The 14,011-nt window shown below is 40.3% G+C and overlaps 1 protein-coding gene and 1 long non-coding RNA gene across 6 annotated transcripts in view; one reads left to right on the top strand and one right to left on the bottom strand.

Annotated features, from left to right (window-relative positions):
- Positions 1 to 3,191: 3,191 nt before the first annotated feature.
- On the bottom strand, positions 3,192 to 6,146 carry CYCS (cytochrome c, somatic). Of its 2 annotated transcripts, none has more exons than XM_085307576.1 (3): positions 6,053 to 6,146; positions 4,738 to 4,914; positions 3,192 to 4,418 (listed from the first exon to the last, which is right to left on the bottom strand). In XM_085307576.1, exons 2-3 carry the CDS (start codon positions 4,904 to 4,906, stop codon positions 4,270 to 4,272), a joined length of 318 nt encoding a protein of 105 aa, XP_085163702.1. In that variant the 5' UTR covers positions 4,907 to 4,914; positions 6,053 to 6,146; the 3' UTR covers positions 3,192 to 4,269. The 2 variants fall into 2 exon arrangements, with proteins under 2 accessions (XP_085163702.1, XP_085163701.1); XM_085307575.1 differs by having other exon boundaries at positions 5,985 to 6,111.
- Positions 6,147 to 6,339: 193 nt separating this feature from the next.
- LOC146594433 (uncharacterized) overlaps positions 6,340 to 14,011 on the top strand; it is a 73,373-nt gene continuing 65,701 nt past the window's right edge. For 3 of the 4 annotated variants that reach the window (XR_014896190.1, XR_014896187.1, XR_014896189.1), the window contains exons 1-5: positions 6,560 to 6,762; positions 6,951 to 7,036; positions 9,362 to 9,410; positions 9,928 to 10,018; positions 12,156 to 12,215. This is a non-coding gene — a long non-coding RNA (uncharacterized LOC146594433). Of the gene's footprint in view, positions 6,443 to 6,559; positions 6,763 to 6,950; positions 7,037 to 9,361; positions 9,411 to 9,927; positions 10,019 to 12,155; positions 12,216 to 14,011 lie in introns of those variants that run through there. The other variant, XR_014896188.1, reaches the window with a different exon arrangement.

Raw genomic sequence — 14,011 nt, 5'->3', positions numbered from 1 at the left:
CTAAACAAACATTGGCCCAGAGTAGGAAGCTGCAGTCAACAGCATTTGTGAGATGTAAGATCAGTAGAGTAATGACTTCTGATCCCACTGCCAGGTTTATTTTTATCCAAGACTGTTCAAAATAAAACACACAAACAACCTGGAAGGAACAGTCCTTTTTCTCTGCTCCAAGGTAAGTGTTTTGAATGCTGTGCTATAGTTAGCTCCATTTTTTATTTCTAGCCTCTTTCTGCATAATGACAGTTCCTAAAAGAGGCAGAGAGTATCTTTTTCCCAGCACATATGTTCTGCTTGGTGGTTAAAGCAGTTTCCTGGTAATCTGTGGATATGAACCTGTATCCCGTCACCCTGAGACAAGCACGCAGTCCTAGTCTCTCAGCTCTTGTGAGCACTTTAACCAGAACCTAATTATTTGAGAGGTGACCATCATCTTTTCTGTATTATTTCAGATAAAAAAGCAATCCTGAAAAAAAACTTGCAGGTACTTATATACAAGCAGATGTCTATCTGCTTCGTTATCGTGAGCAGATGGAGATAATTACCTGGAATCTTGACTCAGCCATCACAGTGCTACGAAGGGACAAAATTTCATATCCTTCTCCAGGGTTAACATTTCCTATGGCTAGCTCCAGCCAGCTCCCTACTCAAAATAATCCAGTTTTCAGGACAACAGTTTCAGAGTGTCCACCCCATATGCAGAGACATGGAAACTAGGCCCCAAAGAGTTTTTGTGATGTGTTTTAGTCAACAGCAAATGATCAGGCTTATAACTGATGTAAATGTGTGAATTTTAATGACCTTGTGATATACAGGAGAGACTAGAGTATTTAATAGTTCCTGAAGTATTGTGAGTTTAATTTCTGTTCTCTTTCATAAGAGAAGCATAATGCATGGCAGTCCTTTTATGATATCTGATACTRTATTTTATACTAAAAGAGGAAAATATTATATATTCCCCCCAAGACTGTAATTGCAAAGGATCAATTAAAATGAACAAATCTTTGRGTGAGTTGACTATCTACAATTGCCTGGACTGCCATCAACAGTTTTCCATAATCCAGCTGTTCGTAGTGTTCAAACAGGAGTTGTTACGTATTAAATAAAAGATTTCACCAATTTCACCAGGCTGCATAAATAACCCCTTTCATTTCAAAATTCTCATACGTATTTCMTTTCGGTTTTGAAAAATCATTCTTTGAAAGGGCTTATTTTTGAATTTCACATTTTGTTATTTTTGATAGTGGTAATCGTAATAAATTCATATAACCACAAATGAAAATATTGCAAGGTCAGTTCCAAAGGCATATCCCATCAAATCTGTAAACTATTGGACAAGAACCATTTTTATGAGATGCTGCAAAGTTTAGCAACAGCATTTTAAATTCCTCAATTGGGACTGTAAAGGAACTACTGAAATATAGTGTCCAGACCAAYATCAGTATCAGGAAGACAAAGATTAAAAACAGGCACAGCTGCAGAGTATATGATAGCCAGCCTCTGTATAAATGATAAAGGATTATGAATCAGAATTCAGTAAAGATCAGGGAGACATTCACCCACATCACAATAATTAGTTTCTGTTTGCATCCTTTTATCTACAGGAGTTATAGAATTACATTACTAAGAATTTTTTTAAAACAAATTAGCATCCAGTAATGTTCCAAAATATGTATCTACATATAAAGAGCCTGATCCTTACTGCTTTACAARACAAAGGCAAGTCTCTATCCTCCTACTCTGTAAAACTTGAAGTYGAAGAACTAGTTTGATTCCACAACCAATTTGGACATTCTCCTGCTTCCCCACCCCAAAAACAGGCACTGGCATTCATATTCTCTACAGGTAACTTAACTAATATTCTTACACCACTGACCTGCTAAGTAGAAATACTATAGTAATGCATTTGGCCAATAGCATCTTTTTACAAGAAATCTTGCAAACTATTGCTGTCTGGAGTTGTTAAGTATTCATAAAAAGATAAAATTTTCAAGGCCACCCGCACTAGGTTAGGAGCACCTTTTCCTTAAAATGTAGAGAAGGATGCACCCCCAGTCTAGAATTAAGTTCAGTTTTCTCCATCTTCAACGGTACATATAAGCTGCATTGTACATAAGCCTTTGAGATACAGACAACATAAACTAAAACAAAYTAAAACAAACTAAATTAAGTGTACTGCTTACTTTGGACAAAGGATGACCATGCTTTCTCTTGAAGCAGCTCTTTTGATGACACTTTTTTTTTTAAGCTGTTGCCTCTGCAGAATTAAAGATTTTCAATTAATTTAAATACCTTATTGCAAAACTCATTTCTATAGTCTATTTCTTCTCCACATCAACTAGAGAAAAARGACAACCTGAAGGTCACAAGTCTTGTGTCATATCATAAAGGTAGTCCTACCGACGAAACAGGAAATGTCACAGCTAGCTCCGCTCAATCCACAGTCTCAGGCACCTTCATCATCACAAAAGGCTACAGCCCTCCGTAAGGTTAYGGGCTGTATCTGTGACTGCTTCTAGCACTATATTGGCATAAGAGCTGACAAGTTCTGTATAGTCACAAAGTTAGTATGATAAACATCACTTTTRAAAACTGAAACTATTAACTACTATGGCTTGAAGGTATCTTTTGCGAGATTTTAGTAAAGAAAATGATAACGGATTATGTAAAGAATATGATGTTGGTTAATGCTAAGAGTCTACCTTTCCAGTTGCAAAAAAAGTTGCCTGCTTTTTTTTTGTTAAGACATAAGACAGAGTAGTACTCATTAATACAACCTGCAAGTATCTGGAATTAATGAAAAGAATTCAGATTAAATCCTTTGCAATTCAAACATTAAGCATGTTATTGTGTTTGACATAAGCAAGCTGTTTAGTTCTAAAATGCACTCAAATCTCTACAGTGCACTTACAGCTTCCAACCTGCTTTGAATTGTACTTTCCTGCCAAACCTGGGAAGCATAGCAGAAATAGTGCTRAAGAGAACACTAGTGGAAGAACCTGGCTTTTCTATTTCTAGTTCAGACTACCTTACATCACTGTATTTGTAAGTGTTTTTCCACAATTCCGTCAGCATTWACTTTTTTCATGCTGAATTTTTACTTTTCTTACTCCCTGATAGTGTAAAACCAGCAGCCAAATCAGTTTTTCTGTGCRTTCCAATTGTTTCTCACAACTTCAGACACGTACAGCAAGTAAGATTTTCCGTTCTTTAATTTACAGCATTCATTACTCTTGAATTGTGCCTTGTTGTTGGTAAATACATTCAGCTTAACAATTCATTTAGTATGAAAAGATGCAGTTAGAACTTTAAAAATACCCTTCTACACTGKGCAAAACAAATTCAAAAATACCATTTTACACTGCGTGAAACAGAACCACTGGAAATAATTACATTAGCTAAGGATAGGCACAGACTGTTTCRTTTTAGTTTACCACTGCATTCATTCCTATATCCTGTCAGCAGAATTTACTATAACAACAGATTTTAGGTTAACACTTCTGCAGAAGCAACAGGATTTAGTAATGCTCAGCTGGATCTTCAGCATTTAGCTTCYGGCATGGTACAGGATTTTTTTGTATGAACAGGTATTTTCCAAAGAGTTATTGAACAAAGGATTTCAATAACATTTCAAAAACCTGAAGGTTTTGAACCTCTTAYTGGTGCATGTGGCCGTCAAAGCCTGGATAAACAGGTAACAAGCTTTCCCTAGATAAGGGTGGTTTGGTACAACTGCTATTTCACAAATAGTACTTACAAAATCAGATGAACTTGCATTCTCATCCCAAGCTTTAACCAGATGAATATACACAACCACATATTGCACTGGTCAGGATYAGAAAAATACTACCTTGTTTATCTTGCAGGTAATGTAACAAATGATGTATGTTAAAGGATGCTAAAACCCACCCTGCTTTTTTCATCTCAAAGAACTGGGCCATCAAAGCTATTATGTTGTTGACAACGACTCGCTTGATACTTTTTACAATGAAAAGGCAAGAGATGTTGATTTTTTTTCCTCTGTTTAATTCCATGATCAAGAATGACTGAACATTGTATTCTTTGAAGTCTACCCAATGACATATTGTTTCCATAAGTTATGGCTGCCAAATAAGCATGCAATCCAACCATCCACCACAAGCAACATTATCTGGTGAGTGAGACAGATTTTAAGGTTAGACACAGTATATGTAAAAATAGAAAGTTTAAAAACCATCACAGACATTTCCATTGTCATCTCCTTTGTGAAATAAATAAGGCAGCAGACAACTTTTACTTAGAAGTGGCTTCTTTGAGATATGCTATTAAGTCTGCTCTCTCAGACTTCTTCTTAATACCCGCAAAAATCATCTTTGTTCCTGGGATGTACTTCTTTGGATTTTCCAAATACTCCATTAGAGTATCCTCACCCCAGGTGATACCTGGGAAAGGGAAGGGTGGGAAAATAAATAAGTTAGTGACTTTAAAAAGCAAACAAACCCCCACACATTTATTTTCTTGTCCCCCCATGCAATTTTACTTTTTGGCAGATGTGAATACTTCTAGAACTACCACTGAAAACTTGTTTTTGTCCCATGTGAATACTTCTAGAACTACCACTGAAAACTTGTTTTTGTCCCATGTGAATACTTCTAGAACTACCACTGAAAACTTGTTTTTGTCCCATGTGAATACTTCTAGAACTACCACTGAAAACTTGTTTTTGTCCCAAGTACCTCAAAAGAGCACTTTTAAGTTTACCTTTATTCTTATTAGCATCTGTGTAAGAAAAGCCCTCAGCTTGTCCAGTTTTACGTCCAAACAGACCATTCAGGTTGGGTCCAGTCTTGTGCTTGCCTCCCTTTTCAACTGTATGGCACTGGGAACATTTCTGGACAAAGATCTTCTTGCCCTTCTCAATGTCTCCCATTTTCAGTACTAGACCAAGAACACATACAGAGATTAATGTCACAATATCRAGGTCAACTATTCAACAGAAGTTTTAAATGGGTCCTAGTGGTTTACAAAACCACATGCATAGGCCGATCAATCCARACATCCTCCACAGTGTTCCTGCACAATAGTTACAGCTCCTGGATTTGAAGATTAGCATAGAATCATTGGACTAAACAGAAGATATCGAAGTGACAAATATTATGATTGAAGAGCAGAAAAAAAGCCTTCCCTCACCCAAAGTAATTGCTCCACAGCATTTAAATAGTGCTTCTCTTCTGAAGAGTTGAGTGATATTTTTTTCCCTTCCTATTACTTAACTTGAATAGTGTCATTAAGAAACTTTCCTACTCATGAATAATCTTGTATAAAAAGGATCATCCACACAGACTGATAGAGGAATAAGAAAGACAAGCCATCTGCATATTTCTCCATTTCTCCTGGAGAAGCACCCCAGCACACAGCCCTAGCAAGGAGCCAAGGGAGAGAGGCAAGCAAGTAGCCTGTCTGCTTTCTGCCACAGGCCAGGAAKCCTCCTCAGCACCTGCCACGAGCAACGGTGTTTGCATGCAGTGGTKGTGGTGAGAGCACCCAAGGGCACCGCAACTCTCGGCTCGTGCTCCGGGCGCGCCGGGCCTGACCTTGAGGCGAGGAGCCCGCTCCCGGCGCGGGCAGAGCCTCCACGAGAGCGGCGCTCCTCCGGCCCGGCAGGGCCCCAGGGCCGCGGCTGGCACACTCCCCCCGCAAAGGCCCGGCGGCGCGACCGCCTCTCCCGCGCGGCCCGCCCCCGCCCCCATCCCGCCCCTCAGGGCGCCCCAGGACGCGGCCACCCCCACCACTAGGCCCCACGGTGACCTTCGTGCTGCGGCCCCGGGCTCTCCCGCCTCGCTCCACGGAAGCGGGCAGCGGGCGGGCGCCCCGGGGCTTCGGGCCCGGGCCCTGCCCTCCCCCAACCCAGCGCCTAACGGTCCCGCCGGGGCACGGCGGCGGCCCGAGGCCGGGACTCGCTCGCTCGCTCGCTGGTGGTTCCCCGCCGCCCGCCCGTCCGCCCGCACCTGCGTGCCCGGCCGCCCCGCTCGCGCTGCGCCCACGGCGGCGACCACACGCCCGGCAGCTCCCTCACCGTCCCGCAGTCTGAGCCCAAGGACACGCCGTACCCCGCCCTATGTAAGCCGGTGTCGCTGCAACCAAGCCACGCCGGCCTCGGCCCGCCCCCCCCAGCGCGGCAGCCAGTCAAGGGCCGCCCTGGAGACCTCTGGTTGGCTCTCGCGCCTGCCCGCCAAGATAGACGTCACGGCGCTGGAGGCTAGCGGGGTAGGTAGCGGCGAGGGGAGCCGGGCTGTCTACTCCTCTCCCCTCCTCCTTGCGGAATGGCGTCACACGTAGCGCCGRTGCGTCAGAGAGCACGAGCGCAGGGCGGGTCGCGTGCGCGTGCGCACATCGGAACGCAGGGGTCGCGGGGCGCCCCGAGGAGGCCGCGACCTTAGCGGGCGGCTCGGGAGGCCGCGAGGCGGTGCGGTGGGCGGGGCCTGCTCCCGTGACGTCGCGGGGAGAGCCCCGCCCCTCCCCCCGCGCGGTTCCAACGGCCGTTGCCGCCCGTTGCTTCTGGGGGTTTCAACTTGTGAGGGGAGCAAGGTGCTAAGCCCCTTCTTCAAGGCTGCTGGATTTTAAAGAGTTATTTAAGAGAAGCTGGAGAATAAAGTGATAGAAATAGCACAGTTAGCAAAAGGATGCTAAAATCTTACAAACTTGAAAAAAGTAAGAGCRTTATTGAAGGTGCCACCCTAAAGAACTGAAGAGGAAGCAAAAGCACACCTGGATCTTAGATATCAYGTATGATACTAAAATATTTCAGTTTTGAAAAAATTGAGAGCATTATTTAAAGTGCCACCTCAAGGAAAGAGGAAGATACYCCAGACATCTTCCCAGAAAGTTAGACAATGTTGTGTGGCTTGAAAAAAAAATTACCGATACCAATAAATTACAGATGTTTAAAACAGGATTTAAATATTGAATTTCAGATGCAACCATCATCTGCTTTCTGTCCTTGACAATGAAGCGCTCTTAAAAGAAAAAGTCTAGTGTAATAATGTCCAGTGGTCAAAAGGTAGAAGGTCAGTCACACAAGGTGAACTGTTTTACCCTAACTATTGATATTAAAAAATAACAGTATTTCTCAGAACGGAGAATTGCCTGGAAGTGTCTGGTATTTGAACAAAAGTAACATCTCTTTTGCATGCTCTTATGCTATGCTGAAACTGACCTGTGATCATGCACAGAACTAGATGACTTGTTACTGCCTTGGAGCAGTGCCAATATGAAGAAAGAAGGATTAAGGACAGAGCAAAACACAGCAAGATTCAGAGAGTAATACAGTTTATTCACTGCTTGTGTCTGCAGCRTCAAACAGACGTGTTTGTCTAGTTATTGACACTTCATCACTAGGTAGATACATAGTACGATACTAAGCTATGACAGATACCCTATATAGATTGTAATCTTCTTGACTATAAAMTTACTATAATAAAACTAATTTGCTTATAATACGTAACTAAATTCATACACTTTATGGTGAGCTAGGTAATGTATGTACAATTGAACCACCATAAACAGGCATCTTGACTTCTGCTTCTCCCAAACTCAAGTCATGCCAGACTCCCAGAATTATGAGTTTGACTGAAGAGATGTTTGTTTAAAAACTAAATATATTTTCTGTTTCTATTATTCAATATTGGATTTTGAACATTCATCATGAACTTGACTTTGTTTTTAGAYTTTTTACCATGATTGTATGGGCTATAGACTGTAATTTTTTTAACAAGGGTTGAGTGTCTAACTTTATGAAACTTAATATCACAAGACTTACTATAAAACCGTTGTTTTCTTTTATCTTTAAAAGAGGAATGAGCTGAAAGCACCATTTAAGCTGCTTTAAGAACTGACAGTAATTCTTAAGCTTGTTTAAGCATTTGATTGGACTGATGCAAGCTTCTCTGAGCACTCAGTGTGGACTGAAGCCCACGGACATTCTTTCAGAAGTTCCTCCTTTCTCATCTTCAAAGAACACAGACTTCAATTATTTGTAACTCATTTCTAGTATGTTTTGCATTCTAAGCAAGGGTGTATTCCTGCTGAGCATTACATGTTGAGCTTTACAGATAATCCTTCTGATGCATGTGCAGAGATATTTTAGCAATGTTGTTTTTGTTTTTCTGGAGAAGTTGTTTTTGAAAGTTGTGCCTGAATTCAAGAGAGTTGAATGGATTTTTGATAAACCTTTAAAATAAAAAAAAATGCTCTCAGGGAACAATTAGATCTGTGAGACTTTCAGACATAAAGGTGAATATGCTAAAGATCATATTGTAAAATGAACAGAGGCAGTCTCTTCTCTGTATCATACCTGACCATTCAGACATCTACTTTATGAGTGACTGGCTCTGGTTTTGATGTAGTACCATTCTACACAGGTGTAAATGATACAGAGTATTCATGGGGGTGCGTAACTTTTGTATTGCTTAGTAGAAGCTGATATTCTGCCTAACATATACTGGTTTAGAAAATGTGTTTTCACCAGTAAGAGTGGGTATCTCAAATAGAGAAGACTTGACTTAATTCATTTGATTCTATTGGGGGTTACATAAGCCTGAATCTGGAGCAATGCATTGGTGAGTATTGTTCTATGAGTGAAGCTGAGAAAGTGCTGGAAGGGGGGTTGTTTGTGGTGCTCAGTGTTTTACTTTTTGAAACCTTCTTCAATAGGACAGATTAGTAGTGAAATTTTACCCTTCTCTGCTAAATGTAGCTGAAGTGTATTACTAATTAAAACAGAAAAATAGCCAAACAGTTAAGAGGTACTCTTCAGGTAAAAGAAGAAAGATGGCCTTGTGGGACTAGTTTGATACTTGGGAGAACATGGTTTATTACTTAGTTTGGTGAGAAAGTTCTTGTTTGGTCTTTGGCAAATACCTCAGAACCTATTCCTCTTACAGAAATCATAAGGATTTGGAGGCTTGAGTGCCTTGGCCTTTTTTCATCCTATCACTGTTTGGAAATGGACCAAGCCTGAGCTGCTGCTTGTTAGCAACTAACTATTCAGCATTGTTGGATCAGTGATTTGGTCTGCATCTATAGTGCTGTCAGCTGGTTTTAAGATATTGCCATACCCTGAGTCATAAATATTACTGAGTCATAGACCAGTACTGACAAATTTGCATTATTAGCATTTCTGAATGGTACTGACACTGACTCTGTGTGTTCAGAGAACCACATGTTTTTCTTTGGTTTTGAAATTATATAGGAGGAAGGAGTAGCTCTCCATGTTTTTTCCAGTCAAGTTGAGCTAAGCATAAACCCAATGCTTTGAGGACCACTTTTCAGCAGTGCAAGGGTGAAAGGAAGATACTGATTGTGTTATGTTTGTTATTTCTTTTAGTGGGTTTTTGGACAGAGTAAAGGAAGCTGTTCAGCTGTACTTCAAAGAGGTAAGGAACAAAGATGGAAGACATATTAGACTGAAGAGGGATGAAAATGCWTGGTGTCTCTCAAATCTTTATTGCCTGCTGTGTTTTGCACAGTTTAAGTTGGAGAAGGTAAATGTGCTACTCTTTGGAACAGCTGGAAAGACAGAGTCTCTGAGATACTGCAGTTGATAAGCGTCACAATATATTAGGCACCTTGTTAAGAAAAAGCTAAATTTGTCCGTAATCTATACTTTTGTGTAGCATTTTTTATCAAACAAGCCCTTGTTGGGTTTTAAGCCCTGTTTACAGTCATGTCATGTGGCAATGTATTTATGCTTTCTGCATTTGTCTATGCTTTTTTTTTAATAAATGACAAGAGCTATATCAAACAATATTTGGATTATATTCAATGCATATTTGTCATTAGTGGAAAGACAAAAGCTATTGTCAAATTAAAAAGAATTGTATTGTCACATGTCTGTGCCTTGAAGATCACATGGTTGGGAGTGTGATATAGAAATATTTTCTGCTCTTTAAGGTGCAGTGTGACAGTTGAAGAATTTGATCCTTGCAGAGGAAGGAGGACCTTAGAGTTCTTCCTGTATCTACTGTTCCTGTGGCTTTGTAGGGTGAGTGTGGAGGCAGCTGTCTGGAACTATGTGAGAAAAGGGGTATGCTAGTATGAGAGGTTTCAGGAGGACAGAGAGGCTGAAAATTGATGGGTCAGGTTGTTGTTCTCAGCTCCAGTTAGGCAGAAGGTGAGGCAACACTTCATATCACTACAGTAAACTATTAGAAAAATGAGTGGGTCAAATACAACTGAATCTTAACATTTAAAGTGGGACATTGCACATTTCTGACCTCAGAGCAGCAAACAGATAGCACATGTAAAGAGACACCAGTGAGTCCAGGCAGAGTGCAAAGTATAGTGGGCAGCTGGAAGACTGCCAAAATATTTGATAGCTGAAACATTTGCGCAACATTATAATGCTATGATTTACTGAGTGATAAATTTCATAGAAGCACAGAACCACCGATGTTGGACAGAACTTCAGGAGATTGTCTAGTCCAACCTCAAAGTAGAGTCAGCTAGAGCAGGCTGCCCAGGATCGTGTCCATTTGGATTTAGAATATGGAGACTCCATAACTTCTCTGGGAAACCTATTCTAGTGTTCTACCATCATTACAGTAAAACAAAGCTTTTCCTTATGTTCAGATGGAATTTTGTATGTTTCAGTTTGTGCCTGTTGCCTCTTTCCTTTCACTGGGCGCCACTGAGAAAAGTCTAGCTCTGTTTCCTTTATTCCCTCCCATCACATACTGATACACATGAATAAAATGCCCTCTGAGCTTTCTGTTCTCCAGATTAAAAAGTCCCAGCTCTCTCAGCCTCTCCTGGTATGAGAGATGCTCCAGTCCTTTAATCATCTCTTTGGCCCCYTGCTCGACTCACTCCAGTACATCCATATCTTGTGCTGGGGAGCCAAGGACTGGACACAACACTGCAGGTGTGACCTCACCAGTGCTGAGTAGAGAGGAAGAATCACCTCCCTTGACCTACTGGCAACACTGTATAAYGTAGCCTAAGAGAGGCTTGGTCTTCTTTGCCACAAGAGCATATTACTGGTTCATGTTCAGCTTGTTCACAAGGACCCCAAGGGGCTTTTCTGCAAAGCTATTTTCCAGCCAGTCATCCCCAGCCTGTATGGGTACATGGGGTTATTTTTCCTCAGGTACAGGAGTTTTCACTTTCCTTTGCTGAACTTCATGAGGTTTTCCTCTTTTTGTGAGCTTCCCATTTCTATAGCCTGTTAAGGTCGCTCTGGCAGTGCAACCATTTGGTGTGTCAAATTTATCGATGATTTTTACAGGTATGAAAATATCAAAGTATTTTTGTCCATTCTTTTATGCTAGAAATTTGTATCATGTGGATGTAGATTTCTTTTATAGTTATTTAGTTTATGGTGAAGTGTCCCCAAGGCTGGTGTAGGTAGAGGTTTCTGTAGGATTCCCAACAGCTGACCTGTAAGGTGCTGAGTAGATTAAGTAGACCTGGTATTCAGTGTCACTATTCTTCAACTTGACTCTCATGTTGATAGTCCTTATTGTGTCCTCTAAGCAGAAGAGGCTTTGTCATAATAGCTCAGAACCACGAGAACTTCTTGATAAGGTCTTTTATGTTGCCCCATGCTCATAACTGGAGCTGTTTTTCTTTGTTCAGAAACTGGACTGGCCTGCCCAAGTATCTGTTTTAGTAGACTGAGAAGTTTAGAGATCTGTAGACTCATAGAAGAATATATTGAGGTTGGAGATCTTAGTATAAGATGCACAGAAGTACACAGCTGCTCTGTAATCGGTTCTTAGTTCTAGGCTTGTAACACAGYGGTGGCATCTAGTCAGCATGAGTGTAGAGAAGTAGTGAGTATAAAACATAGATGCATAAAATCAGGTAATTTACAGTGAAGCCTGGGATAGCAGGGGTAGACTTTCAGATGCAAGAGTTGTCTCAGGATGGGACTGCATCAACATCTGTTTTACCATTTGAAAACTGATTCAGAATCTCTGTAAATCCATTCTTTTAGTGTTAGTAGGCTAAAAAGATAGATGATTCAAGACTAATTTTTTAAAAAATGAACATTTTTGGATGTAAGGAAAAAAAAACTACTTAAGTTACCTCACAAAGACTTTCAAATTTCAAAGGTACAGGACCTATCAATTTGTCAGAAATTTATTTTTTCTTAAATGTATAATTTTCTTGCTTTCAAGGTTTTRGAAGAAGCTTAAAAATGAAAATTAAGGGCTCAGGAATTGAAAGACAAATAAAAGGTAAATTAGCATTTTAAGCTTCGTAATTTTAAAATTAATCTCATGTTATTATGGAGTCTGGCTCAGTCTATTGGAAAGCTTGAGATAATAGAAGTATAATGAATGTCCTTGAGCATTATCCAAGAGTCCAATTCCACTAATTTCCATTGCCCCCAGGTTTGTTCATAGGTGTCAAGTAACTGGTGAAATCTACCACATTTTCCACTTAATTTTTAGTAGTCTTTCTTTCTAATGAWTCCAGCTGTTACAAGGATTTCAAGCCATGTCCTGTTCAGAGAGGATGACAATTGCCTGCACTGACAGTACATTGCTTTTGTGTATCTGTTGCAGCCAAAGATTATTGTCTTGTCATGTACRTGATCAGCTGGGACTTTATCTTTTAAATAATCCAAGCTATAGAGTAATAAGTGCTTCTGTAGCAGCTTAAGTGTCAAATTGCTCTCCAAAGCATCAACTTAGCCTTGTGAAAAGCTCCAAATTAAGATTCCTTTTATAACAAGATTTCTATCATTGAGTCTCCTTATGTAATGATGATATGCTAATCTAATGTAATCTACTAAAGCCTATGCAGTTCTGGTATTTAAGTAGGTGAGACAGCAGGACCTTTCTTAAAATAAGAGCACTAGAATGGGCCTGTGATTCAGTTGAGAGTCATTAAAAAATAAAGCCTGAGTTATCTCAGAATTTTCTAAGGAGAAACCGCTGATAATGTGTACAAATAAGGCCGTAATCTGGCGTATTTTGCTCTGTTCTCCTGCAGAAAGGAAACTAGTGGAATGGGAGGCTTACCRCTTGTAAGTGTATTCATAGTTCTCTGCAGAACTATGGTGGTTCTGTATACAGCAGCAGAAAGATCTTTTGAATGTCAAGTCTGGCCATGCGAATAGATAACAGGTTCACGATTCAAGGATCGGCAGACAATCTTCTTGATTGAGAGGGCAGCACATAGCCACATACAGTAGCACCCCATGGGATGTTTTCATCAGTGGAGAGTTGGGATTCCTCTGTGAAGAGATCTTCCAGTATTTTTGCTACCTATTGAACTAAGTTTTTGAGACATTTGTAACCAAGTAATCGTCTGAATAGTAGCTTTAGAAACAGGTTTTAATATCTCAGCTGTATTGTCTGCTCATTTTGCAATACACCTCTAGGAATATGTCAAGTATTATATCAGAATTATATCAGAATATATTAGTGATCCAGTGCTGTTTCTCACAGTGGCGATACTGGATGCCTCATAGACTCAAAACACTGCCCATGATGAGCTTATATCTTAAAGCATGATGTCATAGMACTGAGAACATTTTTCCTGACTGCTAGGATTGCAGATTTTTTTCTTATGCTCCTAGGATTTGTCTCTAATTCTTTTAAAATGTTACTAAGTTCTCTGTCTTAATTGTGTCCCAAACAGAATATTAAACAGGTGAATTAAAGTGTACTTTCTGAGCTCCTTGAGCTCCTTGTTTTGATCTGATTAATTTGACCAAACAAAACATCCTAGAGCTCTTCGGAGCTTTTCATTATGGAATTTAGAGACACGGGACATGAAAGATTGACCGGACTTTTATGTGGTAAATATGCTTGTTGCAAAATTGTAGGGTCTTTTTCATTGTTGTTGTTAAAGGTCAAACTCAATCTTTATATATCTTTCTTCAAGTGTGTCCAGTTACCTGATTTTAATATTTGTTGTTCTCTTCTAGACTTTCTTTTACCTATAATTTGTTGCTTAGGAAATGTGCTGAAGGAACAAAATGCAGGGTACATAAGGCTTGATAATAATTCTATCTTCCCTGCAG

This window comes from Rhea americana, unplaced genomic scaffold (assembly GCF_003343005.1).
Source record: "Rhea americana isolate MKP2758 unplaced genomic scaffold, rheAme1 scaffold_26, whole genome shotgun sequence".
Taxonomy (NCBI): domain Eukaryota; kingdom Metazoa; phylum Chordata; class Aves; order Rheiformes; family Rheidae; genus Rhea; species Rhea americana.
This window is presented reverse-complemented; position numbering and strand designations above follow the sequence as displayed.